The sequence below is a fragment of the Penicillium canescens genome (assembly GCF_028828765.1).
Source record: "Penicillium canescens strain IBT 15451 chromosome Unknown utg000004l_segment0_segment0, whole genome shotgun sequence".
Classification (NCBI taxonomy): Eukaryota; Fungi; Ascomycota; class Eurotiomycetes; order Eurotiales; family Aspergillaceae; genus Penicillium; species Penicillium canescens.
The window spans coordinates 1189846-1213324 of NW_026703966.1; the positions used below are offsets into that span (position 1 = coordinate 1189846).

Genomic DNA, 23479 nt, shown 5'->3' on the forward strand with positions numbered 1-23479 from the left:
CACATCAAGCCATTGGCATCACTACTGCGTATGCTGGTGATTACTTCATCTTGCCTTGTCTATATCTGCACTTGTTCTATCCATTGAAGCCAGCATTCTCTCATGACAACGATTCTTTTGTTTTTGCTGCGGTCTTGGCCATTGAGTTCTTGCATTGCTTCGTTCTCCCCATTGCATCTCCTCATTCGTCTGTTCTTCGACCTTTATCTTCATACGGTTTGATCATCTTTACGATCCATTGCGCTAACGCATTGCTGTTACGTGCTTCTAGATTTTTACCTTTCTTTGACTACCGCTTTGGTCCCCTTACAGAAGGGCCAGGCGAAACCTCCACACTCAAACCGCTGCTAGTGACTAGGCTCACACTCGTTCTTTTCGCTAGCTCCTCCTTCTCATCCGCCGCTCTAGAACAGCAGACCCTAGTTCGGCTCCGCATTTTGACACTCCTTTTCCCTAGGCGACAGTTTCCTGGTTCCCTTCACAGTTCCAAGGCTCCAGATTTCGGCTCAATTGCGACCTTTCACACTCCTTTCCTCACAAAACAACCTCCTAGCGTCCTGAACTATTCTAAGATACGATATCTTAGACCACATTCGCAGTTCGCCCTCCACCTTCTTTGAAAGCAAATCATTTGCACCCTTCACTGTTCTAGGAAACGCAATTCCTGGTTCATCACTCAACCCTTCCACTTTCTCTTTGGTGCTTCGGAACTCTAGAACTCCGGGCCCAATTGCAATTGCACTTCGCCATCTTTCTCAAGAGTCAGCAAGGCACTTCAGTCATTTCTCACCTACATCCGAACACACACGTCTCTGACCAGCGCATTCGCTAAAATGTCTGGTCGCAATTTGCCATACCGTGATCGCGGCGGGGATCGTGGAGGGGACCGTGGCTCTCGCGGAGGACGTGGATTCAGTGGTGACCGTGGCGGCAGCCGTGGTTCTAGCAGTGACCGTGGCGACCGTGGTGGTCGCGGTGGTCGTGGTGGTCGTGGAGGTCAACAATCTGGTCCTTCGAGGTAAATTGACGTGATCTACGAGAAAGGAAATATCTAACATTTGTCGAACAGGATGCTCCTGGCGCCCACTCAGCCACCTGATCCGAACGCCCTCAGCTACGAGAACCAGTACATCAAGGACACCGCAAAGGATACCCAGAAGGACCACCAACTGGCTCGACGCCCCGGCTATGGAACCCAAGGCAGAGCCATGGTACTTCGGGCCAACTTCTTCGAAATGCAATTCAAGCCAGACCAGGAGTACCACTCTTACCGCGTGGACATCTCTGTGAAAAAGGATGGCGACGGCTTCAAGCATGCTGAAAAAATCCCCAAGGCGCATCGCCAGTTCTTGATGGACGCTTTTTTGCAGGAACGACGCTTCCAGGAAAACATCGGCCCGGCTACAGATGGAACCACCGAGATCGTTCTGAACAGACAATTGGATGACACCTCGAGCTTCGTTCGTCGCATTGGTGACGCTGCTGTTGCTCCTGGCGACAAACGGCCTATTTACAAGGCCACGCTCATCTATCAGGGTTCAGTCAAGCCAGATGATTTCAAGAACATTCTGCGCAATCCCAAACAACGGGGCCCAATGGAGAATGAGGCCGTCATTCTGCGCATCCTCAACATCGTCATGAGTGCGCACCCATACAAGGACCCCGGCATTTACATTTCTGGTAGAGGACGCACCAAGTTTTTCCGGATGGGCCCAGGAAAGGAGGCTTGGCCAATGGGTGGTGGCATTGAGGCTGCTCGTGGCTACTTTTCCAGTGTTCGCTTTGGCACAGGCAAGTTCCTGCTGAACCTGAATGTCAACCACGGCGCTTTCTACAAGCCCGGTCCCTTGAGTGCTCTGGTCAAGGAGTACATGGTTGTTTATGGTGAGGATCGCGAGCACCTTGGACGCTACTTGAAAGGTCTCAAGATTTATGCCATTCACTTGCCAAAGAGAAAAGATGCGTTCGGGAAGCCACAGTATGCTATCAAGTCGATTCTCGGTGTTGCGACTCCCCAGGATGGAAAAGTCAAAGGTGCCAACCCCAATGAACTTCCCCGAGTCAAGCGTCTTGCTTCTTCGCCGGGCAACGTTCAATTCTTCATGAACCAGGAAGGTAGACCTGGTCGATATGTCACTGTCACCGAGTATTTTGAGAAAAGTATGTCTTTTCCCCGTCCCTTGCTTTTTAGAATATGCTAACCAAAGTCACAGCCTACAACATGAAGATCAGGTGCCACGATATGCCCGTTGTCAATGTCGGTAACATGGAACATCCCTCTTATCTGCCGCTGGATGTCTGTGAGGTTGTTCCTGGTCAAGGCTTTGGTGGAGACCCAGCCACTTCGCAGCGTCAGGCGATGATCAAAGTCAGTTGCCGTAAGCCACCTGAGAACTACGAGTCAATCACCACTGATGGTCTCAACATCATGGGAATCACCGCCGGCAAAACCGTGGAAAGAGGAATCAAAGTCCTCCCTGATATGGTCACTGTCCCAGCTCGCATCTTGAACACCCCTGTCTTGAAATATGGATCTCAGAAGACCACTCCCCGATTTGGCTCTTGGAACCTGGCAAACACGAAATTCTGCAGTGGTGCCACCATTCCAACGCCGGCTGTTCTTTGGCTTCGGAAGGGTCGAGACTTGTTCGAAACTCCCAACATGTGTGTTCAAAAATTCACCAAGAAGCTACGAGAACACGGCATGAAAGTCAACGACCCTACGATGTATCTGCAGGCGTCACTCTCTGGGGGCCCCGAAAGTGAGTCCAAAAATCGGGAAGCGATCAAGCAATTGTTCATTAAGTTGCTGAATGGGAACGTCAAGTTTGCCATCGTTATTCTCTCTGACGCAAACAGCAAGGTATTCGACTGGATCAAGTACTCGGGAGATATCAAAACTGGCATCATTACCCACTGCATGCAGGTTGACAAACTTAACAGGGGCGATGACCAGTACCTGAGCAACAACGCTATGAAGGTCAACCTGAAATTTGGTGGCGCCAACCAAGTACTTGACGGATCCCACTCCAAGTTCATTGGACAAGGAAAGACCATGGTCGTTGGCTTGGATGTCACCCATCCAACCGGCACAGATCCCCCAAGTTGGCCCAGTGTTGCCGCCATTGTTGCCTCAATTGACGGCCGTATGGCTCAATGGCCCGGTGAAATCATGATTCAAGGGCGCCGCGTGGAGCACGTTGAAGTTCTCCAGCAGTTAATGTACAGACGGTTGGAACTCTGGAAGACTCACAATGGCGGCACGTTGCCTATGAACATCCTCGTCTACCGCGATGGTGTTAGCGAAGGCCAATTCGATATGGTCCTGAATTTTGAACTTCCATTGATCAAGAAGGCGTGCGCGGAGCTCTACAACAGATCTATGCCCTACATCACCATCGTCGTCTGCGGAAAACGTCACAACGTGCGCTTCTACCCCACCATTGAAAAGGATCAAGATCGGACTCAGAATCCCATCAATGGATGTGTCGTTGATCGCGTCGTTACTCGCCCTATCTTCTGGGACTTCTATCTGCAAGCTCAGGCTCCTCTTCAAGGCTCCGCTCGCCCAGCTCACTACATTGTCATCCATGATGACATCTTCAGGAATCCCAAGACCAACCCGGAAGGCAAGCCTGCTGATATGATACAAGAGCTAACTCATAATATCTGCTACATGATGGGTCGTGCCACTCGGTCTATCAGTTACGCCACTCCTGCGTTCCTTGCGGACAAGATGTGTGACCGGGCTCGCAAGTACATGCTCGCTTACTACTATGCCTTCATGCAACCAAGAGGGCCTGGTAGCGACGGGAAGATGCCACCACCCCCGCCTGATTGTGTGCAGTTGGAAAAGAGCATTGTGTCTAAGATGGCCTACATCTGATCTCCTTCACTGCGATTTTCTGAACATGTCTTCGACAACTTGAGATATTCTCTGAATACTACTGGAACCTTGCCATTTCCTGCTTTCTTGATTTCTGATTTGTTTTTCGATTGTCTGCTGTTTGCTGTGCCGTTGCTTTTCTTTGGCTGAGAAAACACAAAACACCACAAAAGAAAGACAAAGATCAGGGTGGGAGGGTGGGAAAATATCTTTGCAATATTTTTTCTTTTACAGGTTGCCTTACTGCGTGGTGTTAGTGGCGTTCGTTGTTTTTTGAATTTGTCGATATTTCCGTTGCGCCTTGGTCTTTCTGTTGGTCTTGCGTTGTTCTTTTTGTTGTTTTGTCTTTTTGTTTCCTGCACAGAAAATAGAAAAGATTAGAAAAATGAGGGCGGGTGGGTGGGCATTTGTTAGAGTATAAAAATACAAAAAGATACAAAAAACTCCCCTTGTGTCTACGTTGCCACAGGCCATAAGTCCTTTCATATCCCCACCTCTATACAGTCTACATGATCAACTCAAACACTCGAAAACAGTCAAGAAAGAGGTGAAAACAGAGAGGCCAAAGAAGGGCGAAAAAATGCATGAAGCGGTATACTCGCTTCGAGGTTTTCGTGTAAAGACTGTCCAATACTCCATGGAACTGTATACACATTTATGATGCCTGTTGTACATAGGAAGTTGTAGCCTAGGAGGTCATTAGACTTTGTTGATTTGCCATTGCAAGACAAGCAAAATTATGGTAGCTAAGACATGAATGGAGATTTATGATGGCTATAGTTTCAAAACGGAAAACAACATAATATACATGTGGCGAGCCATATCTTGAATATGTCAACAGTAAGATGTTTGTCGATATGACAGGGAATTCGTAGTCCCAAGCCTATATGGAAGAGGCTGAGTGTGTAATCACCTCCATTCTCTCCAGGCACCAAATCGGAGAAAATGTTGGAGACAAGACTTGGCGTGTGATATGTTTGATATCATCCTAGGCCGGGGGTGCTCTGCAGTATATTCCCAATGGAACGAAATCAACACACTTTGTACCCTAAATGACTTTTTTGAGCTTTGGGCCCATTTCCCTTTTGAAAGCCGAGTTTATATACCCTTGCAAAAATTGACCGATTTGTCGATATCATCATTTACCGCTTGGAACTAGGTGTCCACGCCTCGGGCTGCCACTCCTCGCCTGGGTTGTTCTTGCTGGCCTTGGCCCATGGGTTCTCCTCCTTTTTCGTCTCTGGCTTTGTAGAGGCAGGGTCCGCCTGTGGAGCATTGGGTGGTGCGGTAGATGCCGGCGCATCCTGCGCGGTCTGGGTATTGGCAGTTGGATGGTTCAAGCTGGGACCACCGGGCTGAGTTGCTGATCCTCCCTGTTGGGTCTTGGGTTTATCCAGGAAAGAGGCTTTGCTGGCCCAGCGTTCGTCGGCAAGTCGGGCGAGTTGTTTGATTTGCGCTTGGCGGACGAGATCCTGTTTCTGCTCTTCGATGCTCGGAGGATGTTGCCGGACATGTCGTAGCCATTGGTGCCATTGCGCTGGAATGGATAGAGTGTTAGTCTCGGTTTCATCGCATTACCTCGGTTTGCCGGGCATGAAGCCACCAAGCCCATCCAAACCAGGCCTGCATCTTCCCTGCATGCAACAAGACTCACGTGTCACTTGAACATCACTGAAATGTGTTTTCGGATCAAATCGGACGATTCGGCGGTAACGAGCTGAATTCAAGACATCTTTGAACTCCCAGAAAGTGTTGCCGGCGAGATCCTGGCCTGTGAAGAGTTGATGGTTAGCGCCAGTCCCCAGGCAAGATAAGCAGATACTGACCGACTAAAAAAGATTTCCTCCAGGGCAGACGCAGAGCCTTCCATTTGAACCACAAGCTGTTCACCATTGTTGCGATGCAAGGAGAGAAAAAGAATTGAGGCGGAACGAGAAACGTCATCGGGGATAAACATGGCCGAGCATTCCATTGGCCTCTCTCCCTCTCACTCTTCTCTCTTCTCTTCTCCCTCGGATCTTCCAGGCTTCAACATTTCCAGCCCTCGGGGCATTTTCTCTTGCTCGTATTTCCAATCGCATTTCCAATTGCATCACGGAATACCCTCCTCTGCTACCCAACCCCCGCCACACCATAGGGGCCGATCAGGCGGCAAAGGGATACATAGCCCCAAACAGTGGCTAAACAATCTCACTGCGCTCTACACTCGACCTGAAGACCACTCGACACCATGGCTTCAGTGACTTCACTCGACAAGGACTTGCGCAATATGCGCCTGTCCCGCTATACCCCGCAGGCAGCTGCGGAGGTGCGCGACTGGATTGAGGAAATGCTTCATGAGAAACTGCCTTCGCAAGACTTGCTCGAAGGTCTCAAGAATGGCATTGCTCTCTGCAAGTAAGTTGTGATTGCGCTTTTCCGCCAAAGCCTGGACCCCTGACTGACTCCTATCTAGACTGGTAAACCTCGCCGTGTCACCGGGCGTGAAGTATAAGTCCTTGCCTGCGCCGTTTGTACAGATGGAGAATATCTCGCATTTCTTGCGCGCATGCCAAATGCCGCCGCTCAACCTCCCGCCGCACGACGTCTTCTTGACGGTTGATCTCTACGAGGCGAAGGATCCCGCGCAAGTTCTACAGTGTCTGGCATCATTCAGTCGCCGTGCCAATGCCCTTGAGCCCAGCAAGTTTCCTCGTACGGTTGGCCCGCAGAGCAAGCGCAATGTTATCAGCCCCAACGCGACGGGATCTTCCAGCGGGGGCTATACTCCTCGCTCAGCCCGCTCCTCTAGCAATGTAGGTGACACAAAACCATCTTTTCCCGCTCGGACAGGCAGTCCGACAAAGCCTTCCGGGTCATACAGTACTTGGGCCAAGAAAGGAGATGAACAGGTAACTACTCCTGCCTGGAACATCCACCAATATGGCTACATGGGTGGAGCGAGTCAGGGCAACCAAGGAATTGCGTTTGGTGCTCGCCGACAGATCACGACACCTGGACCTGCTGTGCCAAGTCTTGCAGAGAAGGAAAAGCGCAAGCGTGAGGAGGAGGACAGAATCCGTCAAGAGAATGCAGAGAGGGAAGAGGCCGAACGTGCCCGCCGGCAACAGATCGAAGAGGAAGAGGCTCAAGCCAAAGCTGAAGAGAAGCGCCGATGGGAAGAAGAGACTGCCCGCGTAAGGGAGCAGGAGCGTATCAAGATGGAAGCGGAAAGAAAGCTTTGGGATGAGCAAAAGCGTCAGTGGGAAGAGGAGGAGGCGCGCCACGCCGCGGAAGAGAAAGACGCCGAGAACCGCTTGGAGGAGGAGCGGCAACACAGACGCAGTCAGAACGACACTCGTCTCAACGGCCAGTTCTTGAGCCAATACCAGGCTTCCCAGACTAGCAATGCCTCCAGTGGAGTAAGATCCGTCGAGGAGACACCGGAAAGTCGACGCATCAAAGAGCTCGAGCGTGAGCTTCAGCAAGCAAAGGAACGGGAGCATCAGTACCAGACCGAACGCCAGGAGCTTCAGTCTCCCAAACCCACCGACGAGGCCCGGTCTCGCAGCCGTCCACGTCCCGTGCCTCCTAAGCCAAGCTACAGTCTCTCTTCGCTTGAGCAAGAACGGCTACTACTCCGCGGTGAGTGGCAGAACAACCAGGAAATGCCAGCCACCTCAGAGGAACCCGAAGCCGTCGAGGAACAAGCGCCGCCTCCAGCTCTTCGCCCTCTCCCAGAGCCCAAGCCATCATCCCTCTCTGCACAGCCAACACTCCCACCCAGAGAACTCCCTCAACCCCCTCGTCCTCTCCCGGACCCAGTCGCCTACAACGCCAACCGCAGCCGTCAAAGCCGCGTGGACAACTTCCTCTCCTCAAACCCAGCACCCGCCCCCGCAGCCCCAGCCGCCCACAGACCCCAAGACTACACGTCAACCGCCGAAGTCGACGAAGAGAACAGCCGACGCGTAGCCTCACAGCAGAAGACAAAGGCCGGCGGATGGGCATCGAAATCTCTCCTCGAGCGTGAGATGGAGCGCGAACGTGCCCGCCAGCAAGAATGGGAAGAAAACCAGAAACAGACTGCCGCCGCTGCCGAGCGTGGTGTTAACGACCCCACTCATGGCTCGGGGCCCGGTCAGTCGTGGGACGTTCATCAGTATGGTTACATGGGTGGTGATAACCAGAACCGTGGCGGTGTTGGGCTTGGTGTTGGTGGTGCTAGGCGTCAGATTATTGGGCCCCGGCCGCCTCCATAAGTTGCTGCTTGGTCTCCTGTCGATGGTTTATCGAAACTGGTGCCTATTCAACCTAGGATTCTTTCCACTTTTTACCCTCTCTACTTGCTTTTTCGTCTTATTGCTTTTTCTTCCTTTTCTTTGATTGCTGCTTTATCATGTATCACCACTGAAGCAGAACTATCCCTTTTTTTGCATGCCATTTGCGTTATTATTTCATTATTTGCGTTCTATGATTCCCGTTCGAAGCCTTTTCCTTTTCTTTCTTTGCTCTTGATAATGCTGTTTTGGTGTGATGCGACTGTAGATAGCAAGAGGTGTATCGAAATTCCATGATAATCTACAAAAATGAAAAGAAAAATGACATCTATAGATTAGATCACCTCTGTCCCTGCTCAGTCTTCGGACTGCAACCTTGGTCCGAACAATCTTAGGACTAAATGCGAAACACAGGGCCGCATCTAAACAAACTGCCTAATGCAACCTTGAAACATGGTAATCATAACATCGTAAAAACACACATACGTAACCCTAAACGTCAAGACTAACTAGCAATCGGCAAAAGATGCTCAACCATAAACAACAACCTAAGCCCGCTCTCGCGCAAATAACAACACTCAACAGAAACCCTCTCCCCACTAGCCAAACACCTCCTCCTCTCCTCCTCGGCCCTCTTACCACGCTTAAGAACCCCAACCTTAACCGCCTCCCGAAGCCGTGGCGTAACAAAGAGCATCCCACTTTTATGCAGCAACGCCATCAGCGCCTCTAGCAGAATCGAAACCTTGGCATTGTTCTCAATGCTGGGATTCGCCGCTGCGTAGGGTAAGAAACACTTTTCCAGCTTTTCCTGGTGGAGACAATCATCGTCAGACCTGGGCGCTGAACTCTCGCGCATGACGAAGAGGAGGAGCTCGCAGAGGGTTGTTTGCGCGGCAGGGATCATATGTGGGAGAATTGAGGGGCTGATGAAGTGTTGGAAGATTGGGAGGGGGAGGCCGCGGATGTTTTCGACGAACATGTGGTAGAGGTCGTCTAGGGGAATGAAGTCTTCGGGGAGGCGGGTGGAGACACTGGAGAGGATGCTTAGGAGTTGTTGGCGGAGAGAGAGGGAGTCGTAGCCGCCCAGAGAGGAGAGGTCACTGCCGGGCTCTTGGACGTGGGTAGTTTTTTGTATTTGGCTGATGGGGCTGGCGGCTGTAGATTGGTCTAGGTCGGTTTTTGTTCCTCGTCTTGTGCGTTTGGCGCGTCTAGACCTGGTTTCTTTGGCTTTTGCTTTGGATGGAGGTGAGATTGTGTCGGGTGCGTCGTTGGATTCTTCTCCTGACTCGTCCAGGTAGTCGCCGTATTCATTCTTGTCAATGTTGACTTCGACCTCCCTCTTCTTGCTATTCTGCGTTGCTTTCGAGGTCTTGGTGATTTCCTTTTTTCTGTATACCTCCTTGAACTCTTCTCGTGTTCCATCAGCAAAAATAGCACGCAGGATCCGACGGTTTCGTCCGGACGTGGTATTCGAGCTTATATATTGAAAGATCAAGCTCTCGCGGAAAATGTCGAGGTCGTCCTCTGCCGCCTGTTTGCCCCCGCGTGTCCCTTTCGTGGCTGGTTCAGCATCCTGTGAGGCTTCTCTCCCATCTCCCTTGGCCTCTAACCATTTTCTTTCGCGCTCTTTCCAGTCATCTTCGAGAACGTTGCACATGAACTGTAGCCAAATCTGCCAACGCTCCCACCTCTCCGGGTACAGCACCGAACAACGGAATGCCCACCCGACAACATGCCAGAAGTCCTCTGCGCGTTGCCATACCGAGTCTGCATCACTGATCACCGTCTTAATGGGTTTTGTGTCGCTGTTTTTCAGCTCACTAGTCTCTGGGCTATCCTGACGCCGTAAGCCCTGGCGCGAGGATTCGAAATGCGTAAAGGCAAAGGCAACATTGAACTTTGCATCAATAGGACCGACAAGTGAGTTCGTAAGTCGAAGGAGGCGGAGGGATGCATTGGCGGCTTCTTTCTCTTCCGTCGATTTGGCGCGTGTTGTCGTGGATGGGTGAACGAGGATGGTGGCCGCGACGGCCAGATGCTGTGGCTGAGGAATCACTGCTTTGGCTGAGGAGACTGTGCCGGATGCAAGGGTGTTGTAGAGGAGACTAAGTGCTTGAGTGTCTAGTTCGGAGCAATTGGAATGTTAGTCGCGTTTCTTTGAAACTTTGAGACGCGTCTCGGAGGTTTGGGGACGTACGGAGGTTTTCTTCGAAGAAGATACCGACATGCTGGACTAATTCAAAGGCTAGCGGTACCGGTGACCGGTAGGGAACCTCGTCCATCGCCATGTGGAATGTTTGCGAGAAGGAAGTTGAGGTCGACGCGCTTATCGATAAGCGGGGAGATGCGATAGGACAGAGTATGTCAGAATAGAGTGTAGTCCTAACAAAGAGAGACCAGACTTGATGTCAAAGGGAAAGCAGTCATCACGATGATTTGAACTAGAACTTGACATTGAAGTCTACAAAGAATACGGAAATAAAGCGGAGAAAGCACGATCTATAGCCCGCTTATTACTGCACTATAGATCTACCAGGGAGAAATGTAGAAATGTAAGCGAATAGGACCCAACTCCTTAGTCAACAAATACTATATAAATCAAATACATGCGTTACATTCTTGTTTGTCCTTCTGCGCTTTCTATCGGCAAGCCGAGTGATGTGGGTACAGGTGTAATAGCGAGGTTCAAAATGTTGGAATATCACATTCATATACCGACGGTTATTAAACAAATTCATACGACTGAACAATCAAGGCAATACTAGACTTGCCTCAACTTCACATGCAAGCCCCGCTTGGACCCAGCCAAGAGATTAACTTGCAGCCCTACCTGTGGAGATTCTATGCACTCACTGTGTTCAGGTTTATTAGGCTCTTGAGTCCCCTAGAAAATGCATAAATGTAAGGTTTTGGAAGGAACTCTAGACATAGGACCGAAAGGATGGGAATTTGGACTGGCATTTACTTCTGCGTCTTCATATTTGCCAAAGAAAGGAGAAACAGGACGCGATAGCCAATAACGGGTCAAAACTCCGTCAATCAAGTTCGCAATGCAAAGGCCCTGGAAGGGAGGCGAGAGAGGTTGAGAAATCAAGGGGGCCGAGAAGACGCCAACATGGATAGCAATTGGATAGAAAAGGAAAGATTTGGAGGCACTATGACTCCTCGGGTATCTCGGAGAATAGACCTATCCGCAACCGATGCCACTGTAGACAAAATGTTAGCAATCCATCCAATAAATCCCGTGATCACTGCAAGACGTACAAATGGCAGCTTAGGAATAACCACTCCCAATGTGGCGAGGAAGTTGATGGTAAAGTAGGTCATGTCGTAGTGGGTGTAGTGAGTGCTAAGGAGGAAGAGCACAACCGGGACGCTGAGCAGGAACTTCTTGGCGGGCGTATATTGGTCACCGTTGTCGATCTGCTCCCACATATTCAGATTATCGTAGGCACCGGCGTTGAATTCGAATGGGATGCCCCGCACCCAGTGAAACATGAGGAAGGACCCGAACATGTAGCTGATGTTGGTGAGGGTCCACGAGGTCTCCTGTGAGACGCCCGGGATGATGTCGTAGAAGATCTTGAGGGCAGCGATACAGACGAAATGAATGGTCCAGGCACCTATAATATGAATCGAGTCAGCCCCCGATCTGCTGCGTGGTCTCAGCTTGCCACTTACCCTTGGCGTTCACCCAATCTGCGTTGAGGTTTGGCAAAGCCGCCTGGTCGCTTGTGCGCTCGATTGATTCAGCAGGTTCCTGGTAGATCAGACTGCTGGACCGCCTCCGTCGGCCTTGTTTTTGGTTCATGCTTGGAGATAGCCGCTGCGGCGCCGTGTCAACATCCGGAGGGAAAGAGATGCCACGGGGGGCCAGCAGGGAAGAAACTTTTGAATTGGACGCCAGCTTGTCGGTTGCTAAAAAAGAAATGAAGATGGAAGAGAAGGAGAGAGGAAAAGGAGCGTGGGGATGAGGTGGCACGGCCCAGACTGGAGTTTGCCGGTCGGATCGGCTTGGGTCACGGGGTGCGGAAGAGCTCTCTGATTCACGACTTTATTCTTCCGCTAAAATTAGATATTTATACTCGGAGATGACTATATTTCTGGCTATTCTAGAACTTTTGGTTTTCGCTGCACTTATGCATGTGCGGAATCTAATCCCAAAGCACCAATAGGGCCGCAAAGGGGTAATTTGCAGATATTCTTGTCTTGTCTTGTGTTTCATGTTGAACTAGAAGATTCTCATCATTACTATAATTGAAAGCATTTTGAATCTGCCGGTCCCTTCTTCAGGGCCTTTTTTGACACCGGATTTGTTCACGGTGAATGGAAATATTTCCGACGCTACTATAGCAATAGCCGCCACAGACTTGGCTACTCTATAGCCAACGCTATCTCCGAACAGTTGCCCCTTTATTGATTGGTTTTTTCTTCCAAATATACTATATGCAAATGTAGTTTGCGATAGAGTGAGTAACATATTTCTATATTAACGTACAGTGGTTTCATACTCACGAAATCCTGGAAGCCCATGGTTTGATGATTCAATATTAAAAGCAAGTGTGGAGCTACCAGTGGACTTTTAGAATCCATAGCACCGTTGAGATTTATGTCAGTAAATATTCTGACTGAATTTATCTTTAATTATGAATATGAACATGTGTTTCGTACACTTGGGGATTATCGTGGAGTTACATGTAGCGATTGAAGTAGACAGTAGCACAGCATTGAAATCTAGTATATTCACCTCCAGTGATCACAATTATATAGCTCCCTTGGAGGCTCAAAGCCTCTATTAGCAGCGTTTGTATAGACTTGTTCGGAAGCTACATCTACAACATTGTGTATATCGACACTCCATTCAGCCCTGTTCCCACACATTTTGAGCAGGATATAGTTCTTGTTTCTGTTACATGAAGTTTTTGACTACATTTTAATATAGACTTATAAAACAAGGCCTAGACACTACCAACATAGTCATTCTAAATGGCCGATCTATACTCCGTACTTGGCGGCCCGATTGCGCAAATGGTCAATATCGGCCACCGTGAAATTAATTTGATCTGAATTCTACCGAAGATCTCTCTATTCTAACCCATCAAATCGTCCGTGCCATTACAAATAGCAAACAATGGCAAATTCCTCTGACGAAGAAGCCGATTCACGGACGGCATCGGTGGGCGCACAGCGTGCGAAGAACCCTCGTTCCACACGCTCCACCTCACGCGATAGCACGTGGCCAGCAAAGCGACAGCGGCAGAATAAAAGTCAAGATGCGCCTGATCATGCGGATTTCGTCCCCCGGGGCGGTGCGTTCACTGCCACCTCCCTGCAGGTCGACCCCGATAGCACATCCAGCTCTGGTTCCTCCGACTCAGACTCCGACTCGGCCTCCGACGCGGCCTCCGATGCGAACGACACCACGAACCCACACGCTGGAAGCACTGCACCTGCCATCAGCTGGAACCAAGCAAGGAAGAAGGCAGTGCGCACAACTCTGGGAGGAAGCGATCCGCTCCGATGGAGGGGAACGCTGAGCAGTCTGAGCAGTTTGATGCTGTGAATGACAAGTACTGGCGCAGTCGCAGTGACTCTGCCTCATCAGCTAACAGTGAGGCTCGCGCACGGAAAAAGTCTCGAACCCAAGAAGATCTGGAAGAGGGCGAGATTGATTCCAAGAGTGAATCCGACGATTCAGATTCGCTTGACTCCGCAGCCGATGATTCTATCCTATTAAATATCGGTTCCAAGGAGAATGGATTGGACGACGGCGAAGACTACGATCCAGAGCGTCTGATGCCTGGTAATGGGATACAAAATGGAACAACCGCCGCATCAACTTCCAACGGGGTCGAAATGGAATCTGGCTCTCAGTCAAAAGAAGAGGCTTTCCGCCTCTTCGCACTCAAGTACCCCACTGCGCCTACGTCTCTGGTGGACTTGAACAGGAAAGATCTCGAAACCCAGTCCCGATACGTGTACTACGACCGCAGCATCCACGACCTTGACCTGAAGCTTCCCATTTCTTGCATTGAGTGTCAAACCGAGGGCCACATGGCCGACATCTGCCCAACAAAAGAGGTATGCTCCTTAAGGTTTGGATCTAGAGACGTTACTTTTTATACTGACTCTATGTTTAGTGCTCACACTGCGGTGCTTGGAACAAGCACGCAAGCGTTGTTTGTCCCACCTGGCGAAGATGCCAAAAATGTCGCGAAAGAGGCCACGGCGAGCCACAGTGCACATCCAAGCTACGATGCTCCGCCTCCGAAGTGCCCTGCGACATGTGCGGCCACGAACACCTCGAATCAGAATGCGACTTCCTCTGGAAATTCCCGTCCCGAGATCTGCATTCCGACCAAATCTCCGTCTCCATCTCCTGCGCCAACTGCGCCAGCGCAAAGCACCTAGTAGGAGATTGTCCAGACCCATATCTAAAACTCGGCACATCATCCTTTACTTTGGAAGGTCTGGACCCAGAAATGATCACGAACCTCAACACAGCCGATGGACCCCGACGGACCGGCCGCCCAGGACCAGCACCACGCTCACACGGAAACGCCAGCAGACTTGGTTCCCGCGGTGCGGAATGGTCGCGCTCTTCCTCCCCAGATGAAAGTGATATGATGTCCCGCGTTTCAAGGGGGCGTGGCCGTCCTGCCCCCGTCCACCGCAGTAACAACCGTGGCAATATCAGGTTCGCCAATAATGTCGGCACTGGTCGTGGTGCGTCTCGGGGACCCCCTCCGGTTCCCCGTGGCCGTCCTCCATTCCCTGGTAATGAGCGCCGGCGTCGCTCGCCTTCGCCTCGTGCGAGGAATCCGCCTCCACCGCGTGGTGGTGGCCGCGGTCGTGGGCCTTCGAGGGGCTCTGGGCGCTCTCGTGGGCCACGGGGTGGTGGTAGAGGCAGAGGGCGGTAATGGATGGTTAATTTGAATGAGGGGAGGTGAAATTTTTGGACACATCTGCGCATGGAAATACCAATTGTTCAACTTTAGCCGTCAGCTTTTCGCTGAGCAGGCATTTACGATGAGAAGAAATCTGATATCCTCAACCCTGTTTCAATCTATCGAGAGATCTCGTATGGCACACCATGCATTATCTGGGAGACCTACGCAACTACCACTCAATTCCATTAAATGGAACAGCACATACAGCACATACAGCACCACTACTGGACATGTTCATCATTCTCCCGAGTCCCAAGAAACCCCTGCTCAAGAATATCCACCAAATCATCCAGCCGCGAAATACAAAGATCAGTATGGGCATGCTCCCTCAAATGCACATTACGCTCATTGAGAAGCAAGACCGTCGCCGCACCAGCCATATGCCCAGATGTCATATCATCAATGCTATCACCAACCTAACAAAATCCCGACAATCAGCATCTCTACGCGCAAATCATAAGATCACGAGAACAAGCAGCTAAACTCACCATAATCATACTCTCAGCCCGATTACCCAACCCCCATTCACTTGCGATATGCAAGATACCAGCGGGATCAGGTTTCGGGAGGAGATTGGGTGTGTCCCGCGTGATGATGGGTAAGAAGACGTGTGTTGGGAGATGGTTGTCGACTAGGTACTTGACGGGTGCTCTGGCGGAAGTGTTAGTATCTGGTCTAGAGGCTATCCACTTCGTCGCATGGATAGAAACCATGGAATTGACTTGATTGCCACATACTCGAAATTTCGCGTACAAAGCGCCCTCCGTAAACCTCGAGATTCAAGGTAGTCCATTAGCCGGAGTAGACCGGGCTGCGGTTGTTGGTCTATCATTGCTCGCCGTTCTACGGCTTGGACCTTTGATACTGCTGCTGCGCGGTCTTCTGGTGTTGGGAGTTGTCGGATGTGGTGGAGGATGTCGATTGAGCGGTCGATTCCTAGAGCTTCTCTGTGGCGATGTGTTAGTTTCGATTGGGATTATAAATTATGGTTGGTGGTAGGGTTGTGATCTATGTCTGATATACGCTGGGGATTTCGAGGTGGAAGCCATACCTCATTTCGTTGAACATGTGGTGCTGTGGTAGACTTTCGTGAAGTTAGCGATGTCTAGTCAATATCGGATGGGGCATGCAATGAAGCATGGTGTTCATATCTTCAAGGCATAAATAGCAGTCAAGGGTTCCAATATTGTATGTGAATGCCAAGGTGGAAAAGACAGCGAGGAAGCATCTCGAAGAGTGCCTTGTATAGTCCCGAACAACAGCAAAAAGAGTATCCAGGCTACAGAATAACAAAATAGGCATGCGAAATACCAGAAGTCCCAGAGAAAAGACGCGGACTGAGGTACTACCGAGTATCAAGCAGGTGCAACCAATAACCGGTCTCAATACAAGATATGAGCTGCATGTAGTATACTTCCTGATTAGGTAGAGCCCTTGTACGTCATATCACGTGTTGATATCAAGTTGGTGCCTGAATATTCAGTCCAAAACTGCCCTCGCAGCATCAAGCCGGCAGCGTACACAAAGCCAAACAACGAAAACATCGGACGCGATGAAAGAGTGAGTGAGAATAGGAAAGTAGTGCAAGGCATCTCATGGCAGAACGTTTGATATGGCCACTTACCACAGAGTTCCATCCACATCAAAGACAATTCCCTTCAAGAGCGGGGCATTGGATGTCCGGGCTGGATCCAGAGGCGCAAACTTGCGCGGGCGAAGATGCATACATTCCACGGCAGACATGGCGGATCGAGGAGAGCGAGGCAGAAACATGGAAGAGAGGATGAAGTTGAAGTTGACGTGGAGATGGAGATCGAGTTCCAGGGTGGGCCGGGTCGTGGGGCAGGGGAAACACACCTGCGAATCTATAACTTTCTCGGATAACCTTAGAAGTAAACATCAACCATTGATAATAAGCCTTGAAGTCTTATTTTAAAGCCATATGAGTTCAACTGTTACCCTCTCTCAAAGTACGCTGCTACAACAAGGATCATAAATGTGTACACAGTACCACTCAGTAAGTATATTGGATAGTCTTTACACGAACCCAGTCTCGAAGCGAGTATATTGTACCATGCATCGTCTTCGCTCTACGTGGGCTTCTCTCTTTTTCTGTCCACTTTCGAGGCCCTCAAGTTATAGCGTTTTTAGAACGGTGGTGAATCAAGTACATTGCATCAAAGAGTGGGGCGGAGGTATGAAAGGACTTATGGCCTATGACTGTATTAGGGGGGCTACTAATAAATCATAATTATGACAGTCAATGCTCTCAAGAATAAAATCTCATGAATGACAGGCTTGGTAGTAATACATAACAGAATCCAGTATAGTAGGCCCCATGACAAAGCGAATAAGTAGAAACACAAACCCAAAAAGACGAGAACAGGAAACTCACAGGCTCCTCTCAAAACATGAATCATCTCATCATCAAAACCAAGACAGATATACTATTCTCGGAATTTTCCAAGCAAGCACCCCCAGCACCCCAGGAACATGCAATCCCCCATCCAAAGCCCAAGGCTTAACACCAAATCCCTAATAATCAGAAAAAGGCCGAACAGAAGTGGTCCCACGGCCACGAACAGCATAAGCAGTAGCAAGCGAACTGTACTCCAAATGATCACTGACAGGAAACTTCCCAGGATAACTCTCAATAGATTGATACTTGGGCGAGCGGTTCATCTGTACAGTCTCCAAATCCTCATCATTGATCTGACCAAATGGAACAGGAAGGATACCAGAACCAGGCTGCAGAGCCCTTCCCCTCCCCTTCCACCGCCCACTGAAGCCCATGCCCACCGCCGGACCAGGATCGCTGAAATGATCAGCGATGCGAGCAGGCACAGATGCAGATACAGGGAAAGGCAGATCCTCGTTCAGACCCATGAATAGATTCAAGGCTTGCACAGGCTGGGCCGTATCTTCTCGGAGCATCTGCTCTTCGACGTCAGTGGGCGGGCCATCCAGATTCCGGTTTAGCGCGACACCAGATATCGGCTGTGATCCCGCACTTGGGAATGGGCGGCGGAAGATGCGTTCCATTGCCGAGCTGGTGATTGAGGAGATGCTGCCACGGGTGCTGGAGCCGATTTTGCGTACGGTGTCGTAGACTGAGGAGCCAGGTCGTGGATGGGTCTGGGGAGGTGGAGGTGGATGATTGGGCCCGTGGATAGAGAACCTGTAATTATTAGGCGGCATAGCTTGTAGCCAGGAAGGATGAAGGCTTGTTGAATTGCGGCCGTCCGTTTCGTCCAGCAACCCGTTTCTTCGGGAGAAGCGCGACTGTTGCCCTGTTGCTGTGGCGGAGCTGTAGGTTGACAGTGGAATGGCGCCGATGATGGAATTGATTATTGCTGCTTCAACACGGTCGATATGCTGTCCGAAGGGAGGGAATTCACGGCGTGAGTTTGATAGTGGTCGCGCGATGTGGGAGACTAAGTAGAGCAGTTGAAGGTATACTAGGGCGCCGATGAGGTAGAGGGCTTTGGGGAGGGGTATAGGGAAAGATCCCGTTGGGATGGGTTTGTGGTCCATGATGGGATGAGTGATATGATGTGAGCTTGTTCATAGTGAGAGAAGAACGGAGGAAAAGGATGTTGGTGGAAGGGCCATTGATGGCTCTTTCCTATAGATGTAGATACAAGGCGCTTAGGCCGGCGCAATTGCGCGGTTCTTTCCCCATTGTGGGAATACAGATAATCATATGAATGAGCAACTAACTGAAAAGATATGAATAAGACTTGTTTAGTTTCGTATAGATCTAGGATCTTACAAAAAAACAAATTACAAAGGAAAATTTCCTACGAGATACTGCATGCAAGGTGAAGGAAGGGAGGAGATATGGAAAAAATACAAAAAGAGAGGTCGTGCCCGGGATCGAACCGGGATTGCCAGAATCAGAATCTGGAGTGATGAACCATTACACTACACAACCGAGGTTGTTGAGTGAGGCTGGGTACGTATGAATCTAGAATCTTAGGAAGATAAAGAACCCAAAATGCAAAAATAAGAGAGGTCGTGCCCGGGATCGAACCGGGATTGCCAGAATCAGAATCTGGAGTGATGAACCATTACACTACACAACCGTGGTTGTTGAGTGAGATCTAGGGTTAATGTTATAAGAGGCAGAGAAAAGCTTTTTCAATTTGGAAGCCCTACCACTGCAGCTATGTTACATGTAGCTAGAGCTCTCCTAAGAAAACTCCACTTAATGGGGAAAAAAGACTCGATCTTGATTCGTAAGCCAATTATAATCCTCGTGCCTAAAGAATGGCTTCTATATTTAGTTGCGTTTGGATTGTTTTCCCCTTAATCTAAAGAACTCAACCTCTTTCAGTTTTAGATGAACATTTATAACATACAATTGTCTATGGGCTCTGGCTCGCAAATCTAATTGGTGGGCCTTACTCTGGCTTTTATAACATTAGCCCCGGCCTTCACTCAACAACTACGGTTGTGTAGTGTAATGGTTCATCACTCCAGATTCTGATTCTGGCAATCCCGGTTCGATCCCGGGCACGACCTCTCTTTTTGTATTTTTTTCCCATATCTCCCTTCACCTTGCATGCAGTATAGTATCTCTTAGGAAATTTTCCTTTTAGAAAAACCATAATCATTATTATAACCTGCGGAATTAATTCTAAACCTAAATAGGCATACGGCTGAGCGAATACCTTGGCGAGTGCTGGATTTCTTAGCCCACTCAACTCTTTCTCTGTAGGCTAACTCGTAGGCCAAGATGAGAACCGCAAGACAAGAAAGAATAAGGGTGGGGAGGGATACTTGAAAGGCATCCCAATATTTTTATTTTATTTTTATTTTTTTATTCTTTTGGCTGTCTAGTTTGCAATGTTCTCATCTGTGAGCCTCTTGGCCTCCTTGAGCTGCGCAATTCGAATAGTTATGTGGCCCTGGGCAAAGTACACATCTGCCCGTCGTGGATATTGTGTTAGGTCACATCCTTTCTTCTTGAACCGGCTCCAGGTGCGACTAAGGCTTTCACTGGTAATATACTTGATCGCAGTATTCGCGGGTTTCCAGTCACCCTTGCGTCGACAATCTGGACATGTAAATTGACGAAGCACAACTGTCGGAACTGGATGAATTGTCCATCTGGGAGCATCGTCCTCTAGAGTGCCTTTGCACCCTTTATGTGGGCATTTGAGCTCAACTGTCCGAGGGATCTCTCCAAGCTCATCTTGGCCATGGCGAAGAAAATATTTCTCCCATTGAGCACCCCCACGGAGATGGGGATTGGGGATATTTTCCAGTTTTTCCTTCAGTGCGCGCACGTAATTTTGACATCCCTTCAAAGGATGGAGAAGTACACGACCTCCTGTGCAGCCAATGAGCCCGCAGCCTGTCTGGGAACTTTTGACGACATAGTAATCCAGGTTGTTCTTGGCGTAATACGCAAAAGAGTCATCTAATACTCTTCCTTGACAGGCAGAGCATGCCCGAGGAACAATGCATTTTGGTGGTGCTCTGAGAACCATCAAGTCAATGACGGTCCCTCTCGGTGTGCGACGGATGTTCCAAGCATATGCAATCAGAATAGACAAGGCAAGCCCAACGATGCTGAAACTCTCTGGGCTGCCTTTACAATGAAGAAGGCGATAAGCAGTCTCGGCCCCTTTGCGTGAAATTATCGGGTGCTGATCGATTCGGAGTCCGTCTTGCGTCTGAATCAACCCAGCTAAGCTGCCTGGAAGCTCCTCCCAGTGGTAAAGCTCTCCCTCGGATGCCTCGATGATTGTGATCAGCTGCTGACATTCGACCCTGTCTGCAAAGTTGAAAGATGCATCAGGCATAAACATAACAGCTAGGTCATGTAGCTCTCCCCAAAACTGGGCGACATTTTGAAGACGAGCTTCTTCCTACGCGATGTTAAACCAAGCATTAGCAGCACATTCAACGTTCAAGGGTTATTGTCTTACCAGAGCCTTTTAATTTGCAATATTATCACCAGCCACTGTATCAGGTGCCTTCAAAGTGTGTTCGATCACAGGGAGCCTTGTGTCCTGCAACTCCTTGTGGTCCTTTCGAGAGAGACCAAGCGTTCCCTTAACCGAAGAGATAAATGCTGTCCCTGGGAAGGCGGCTTTGAGCTCCGCATAGGCTTGGCCTTTCCAGGCGTCTCTTTGCTCCCGGATCGCTTTTGCTGGCCGAAATGGTCGAAGCAGTAGGGGACTAAGCTTGTAAAAGTTTGCGTTGATGGCAATATTCCCTAGGCGAGAAGCTACCCCCAGCAGTAAGTCTTGTCTCCCCCCTTGCTCTGTTCGGAACGCCTGAGCCCGAACGTTCATTCCTTTCATAAACATGAAAAATTGGGGGTGGTTGGCAAAAACGATAAAACGCCTGACAGACTTTTTATCCTCACCAAGCTCCAGGTACAGGGTGATACCTTTGTAATGACCCCAAAGGGGTAAGATGCGTAGATTGTTCTGTAAGCACTTGAGCATTCGCTCGCGTACATTCGCCCCCCAGCAAATTTCCACCACCGCTGTCATATGGGACCGGAGAGCCATCACGAATTCTTCATGGATATCCCAAAGATCCGGCGGATAAAGCACCCTGCAATGTCTGCTGTCCTCTCTTCGAGCTGAATGGTCGAACATCAGACAGTTATCGGCGGAAAAGCCAACATCGTGAAGCTGTGCGATACAAGGATTTGACGTGTCACCTATTTCACCGTGACAAGGGTCGTCAACTGTGAATGTTGGATTGAAAAGATGGCATGCCACTGGGGCATCAAGGCGGCCGGATGGATGGACAAGATATTCGCGAGGGCGCTCAACGTTATGTGACTTCCACCATGCATCTTCTTTCTCCCGGTAGTGTTCGAACGCGGCATCCATGGACCAAGTAGGGGTTGGTGCATCCCTGATTCGATGTTAATTGTCTTTCTGTTGGGGTATGTTCAGACGTACAGAGTGTACTTGCCTTGGGTGATGTTCTGCTCGAAATTATGGACAAGTGGTAGAATACCGTCGAGAGCCGTCAATACGCTTTCTGGTGGGTCATCTAACCATAGGTTCCCGAATAGTCGGAACATTTTGAACCTGTCAGACTAAGGCCGCTTGGGGAGGAAACTCAAGGTATGTTTTGAATCTTGGGAGCAGGGGCTGGAGAAGGTGGCCCTGCTGGCATAGGAAGTGATGGGAGAGTAGTGAATGCAACCCAGAGCTAAGTAACATGTGACTTAGATCTGGATTCCTAGGACAGAAACAGACACTTTTGAGTCCGCAGAGACGGATGGTCAAGTGTACGCCTAACTTGAGGATTTGTATAAAAAACAATTTATCAAAAATTATCATATATGTCAGCTTGATACGGCAATCCCCTAGTTGACCTAAGCCTCCAGAGCAAGGCCTATGCTGTATGATAAAGGAGTTGCCCTGTGGCATATATTTGATGTAGACTCATGTCTATCAGTGTTGTTATCCTGAAATGGACTGTTGTTCCATTTGGTTAGGTGTGTCTATTGATGCAGTTCACCGGTGGTACACGCTTAACAGGAACATCCTTGCCAGCGTACTCCAACTAGTCATGTTTTGGTGGTTTCTCGGGGTATCTTAACCCTGGGAATATCCTAGGATTAAGTGGCATATGTCATTGAACTTTATTATTCATTGTTGCATTCCTGCACTCTTACTATCCCCGAGGTCATTGTCCTGGTGCTGCATATCGCTGTGCAGCAAACCAGGGTTGTAGAGGCTTTGGGGCATAGCTAGTATGAAGTTCTTAACTCAAAGCCTTGGCTTCTTATTTAGCGTCCCTTCAAAAGGTATTGAGATTTACTTGAAAGGATAGAGAAAGAGGCAAACATGGGAAACAAGTGCGTTTTGTCGAAGCTTCAGGTTCTAAATAGGGCTATATCCCCAGCTGCTAACAGGTCTACTGAACTGAAATTCCGAATACAATTGAGGAAAGATCAAACCCATTCGCTTGGCCTTATTCGTATCCCATCTGGGAATTCCTGCTACACATTCACAATTGATCCATGATCAGAAGATTAATGCTGGTGCTTTACTGGCCAGTACTCCATATAGATGTCACAATTCTTCTATTGCGAATCATGAATACTACAGATCCGGCTCTCAACATCAATTGGTTGTGTAGTGTAATGGTTCATCACTCCAGATTCTGATTCTGGCAATCCCGGTTCGATCCCGGGCACGACCTTCACTTTTTGCGTTTTTGATTTGCTATTTTTTAACTTGTTCAAAGGATATGTTGAATTGGAAGTCCACAGTCTCCACTTTTACTAGTTCAGCCCTCGGCTACGGTCCTGTGTTACCGATACGGATTTTAGATATTCCGGATATACTAACAATACGGAACAATGGCTCCTACAATACAAACCGGCTTATTGGAATATA

General features: G+C 49.4%; 9 protein-coding genes across 9 annotated transcripts; 3 read left to right on the forward strand and 6 right to left on the reverse strand.

Moving 5' to 3' along the window:
- Positions 1–833: 833 nt before the first annotated feature.
- On the forward strand, positions 834–3886 carry N7446_005806 (argonaute family protein; the record flags this gene model as incomplete). Its single annotated transcript, XM_058514554.1, has 3 exons — positions 834–1018; positions 1070–2160; positions 2214–3886. The coding sequence occupies 3 exons, from the start codon at positions 834–836 to the stop codon at positions 3884–3886; spliced, it is 2949 nt and encodes a 982-aa protein (XP_058371732.1).
- A 991-nt stretch (positions 3887–4877) lies between these two features.
- On the reverse strand, positions 4878–5786 carry N7446_005807 (uncharacterized protein). Its single transcript, XM_058514555.1, has 3 exons — positions 5713–5786; positions 5541–5657; positions 4878–5423 (listed from the first exon to the last, which is right to left on the reverse strand). The coding sequence occupies exons 1-3, from the start codon at positions 5777–5779 to the stop codon at positions 5029–5031; spliced, it is 579 nt and encodes a 192-aa protein (XP_058371733.1). The 5' UTR covers positions 5780–5786; the 3' UTR covers positions 4878–5028.
- A 330-nt stretch (positions 5787–6116) lies between these two features.
- On the forward strand, positions 6117–8127 carry N7446_005808 (calponin homology domain protein; the record flags this gene model as incomplete). Its single annotated transcript, XM_058514556.1, has 2 exons — positions 6117–6283; positions 6342–8127. The coding sequence occupies 2 exons, from the start codon at positions 6117–6119 to the stop codon at positions 8125–8127; spliced, it is 1953 nt and encodes a 650-aa protein (XP_058371734.1).
- Positions 8128–8650: 523 nt separating this feature from the next.
- Positions 8651–10436, reverse strand: N7446_005809 (uncharacterized protein; the record flags this gene model as incomplete). Its single annotated transcript, XM_058514557.1, has 2 exons — positions 8651–10269; positions 10346–10436. The coding sequence occupies 2 exons, from the start codon at positions 10434–10436 to the stop codon at positions 8651–8653; spliced, it is 1710 nt and encodes a 569-aa protein (XP_058371735.1).
- A 792-nt stretch (positions 10437–11228) lies between these two features.
- N7446_005810 (ORMDL family protein) lies at positions 11229–12199 on the reverse strand (the record flags this gene model as incomplete). Its single annotated transcript, XM_058514558.1, has 3 exons — positions 11229–11354; positions 11413–11771; positions 11830–12199. Coding segments are annotated over 3 exons (780 nt in total), but the record flags the coding sequence as incomplete, so codon positions are not given.
- Positions 12200–13279: 1080 nt separating this feature from the next.
- N7446_005811 (zinc knuckle domain protein) lies at positions 13280–15068 on the forward strand (the record flags this gene model as incomplete). The annotated part of the gene is made up of 3 exons (XM_058514559.1): positions 13280–13633; positions 13657–14229; positions 14289–15068. 3 exons carry the CDS (start codon positions 13280–13282, stop codon positions 15066–15068), a joined length of 1707 nt encoding a protein of 568 aa, XP_058371737.1.
- Positions 15069–15319: 251 nt separating this feature from the next.
- Positions 15320–16871, reverse strand: N7446_005812 (putative haloacid dehalogenase-like hydrolase; the record flags this gene model as incomplete). Its single annotated transcript, XM_058514560.1, has 5 exons — positions 15320–15514; positions 15587–15749; positions 15836–16045; positions 16150–16182; positions 16723–16871. 5 exons carry the CDS (start codon positions 16869–16871, stop codon positions 15320–15322), a joined length of 750 nt encoding a protein of 249 aa, XP_058371738.1.
- A 762-nt stretch (positions 16872–17633) lies between these two features.
- N7446_005813 (uncharacterized protein) lies at positions 17634–18632 on the reverse strand (the record flags this gene model as incomplete). The annotated part of the gene is made up of 1 exon (XM_058514561.1): positions 17634–18632. One exon carries the CDS (start codon positions 18630–18632, stop codon positions 17634–17636), a length of 999 nt encoding a protein of 332 aa, XP_058371739.1.
- A 1304-nt stretch (positions 18633–19936) lies between these two features.
- N7446_005814 (uncharacterized protein) lies at positions 19937–22152 on the reverse strand (the record flags this gene model as incomplete). Its single annotated transcript, XM_058514562.1, has 3 exons — positions 19937–20974; positions 21071–21980; positions 22028–22152. 3 exons carry the CDS (start codon positions 22150–22152, stop codon positions 19937–19939), a joined length of 2073 nt encoding a protein of 690 aa, XP_058371740.1.
- Positions 22153–23479: the final 1327 nt, after the last annotated feature.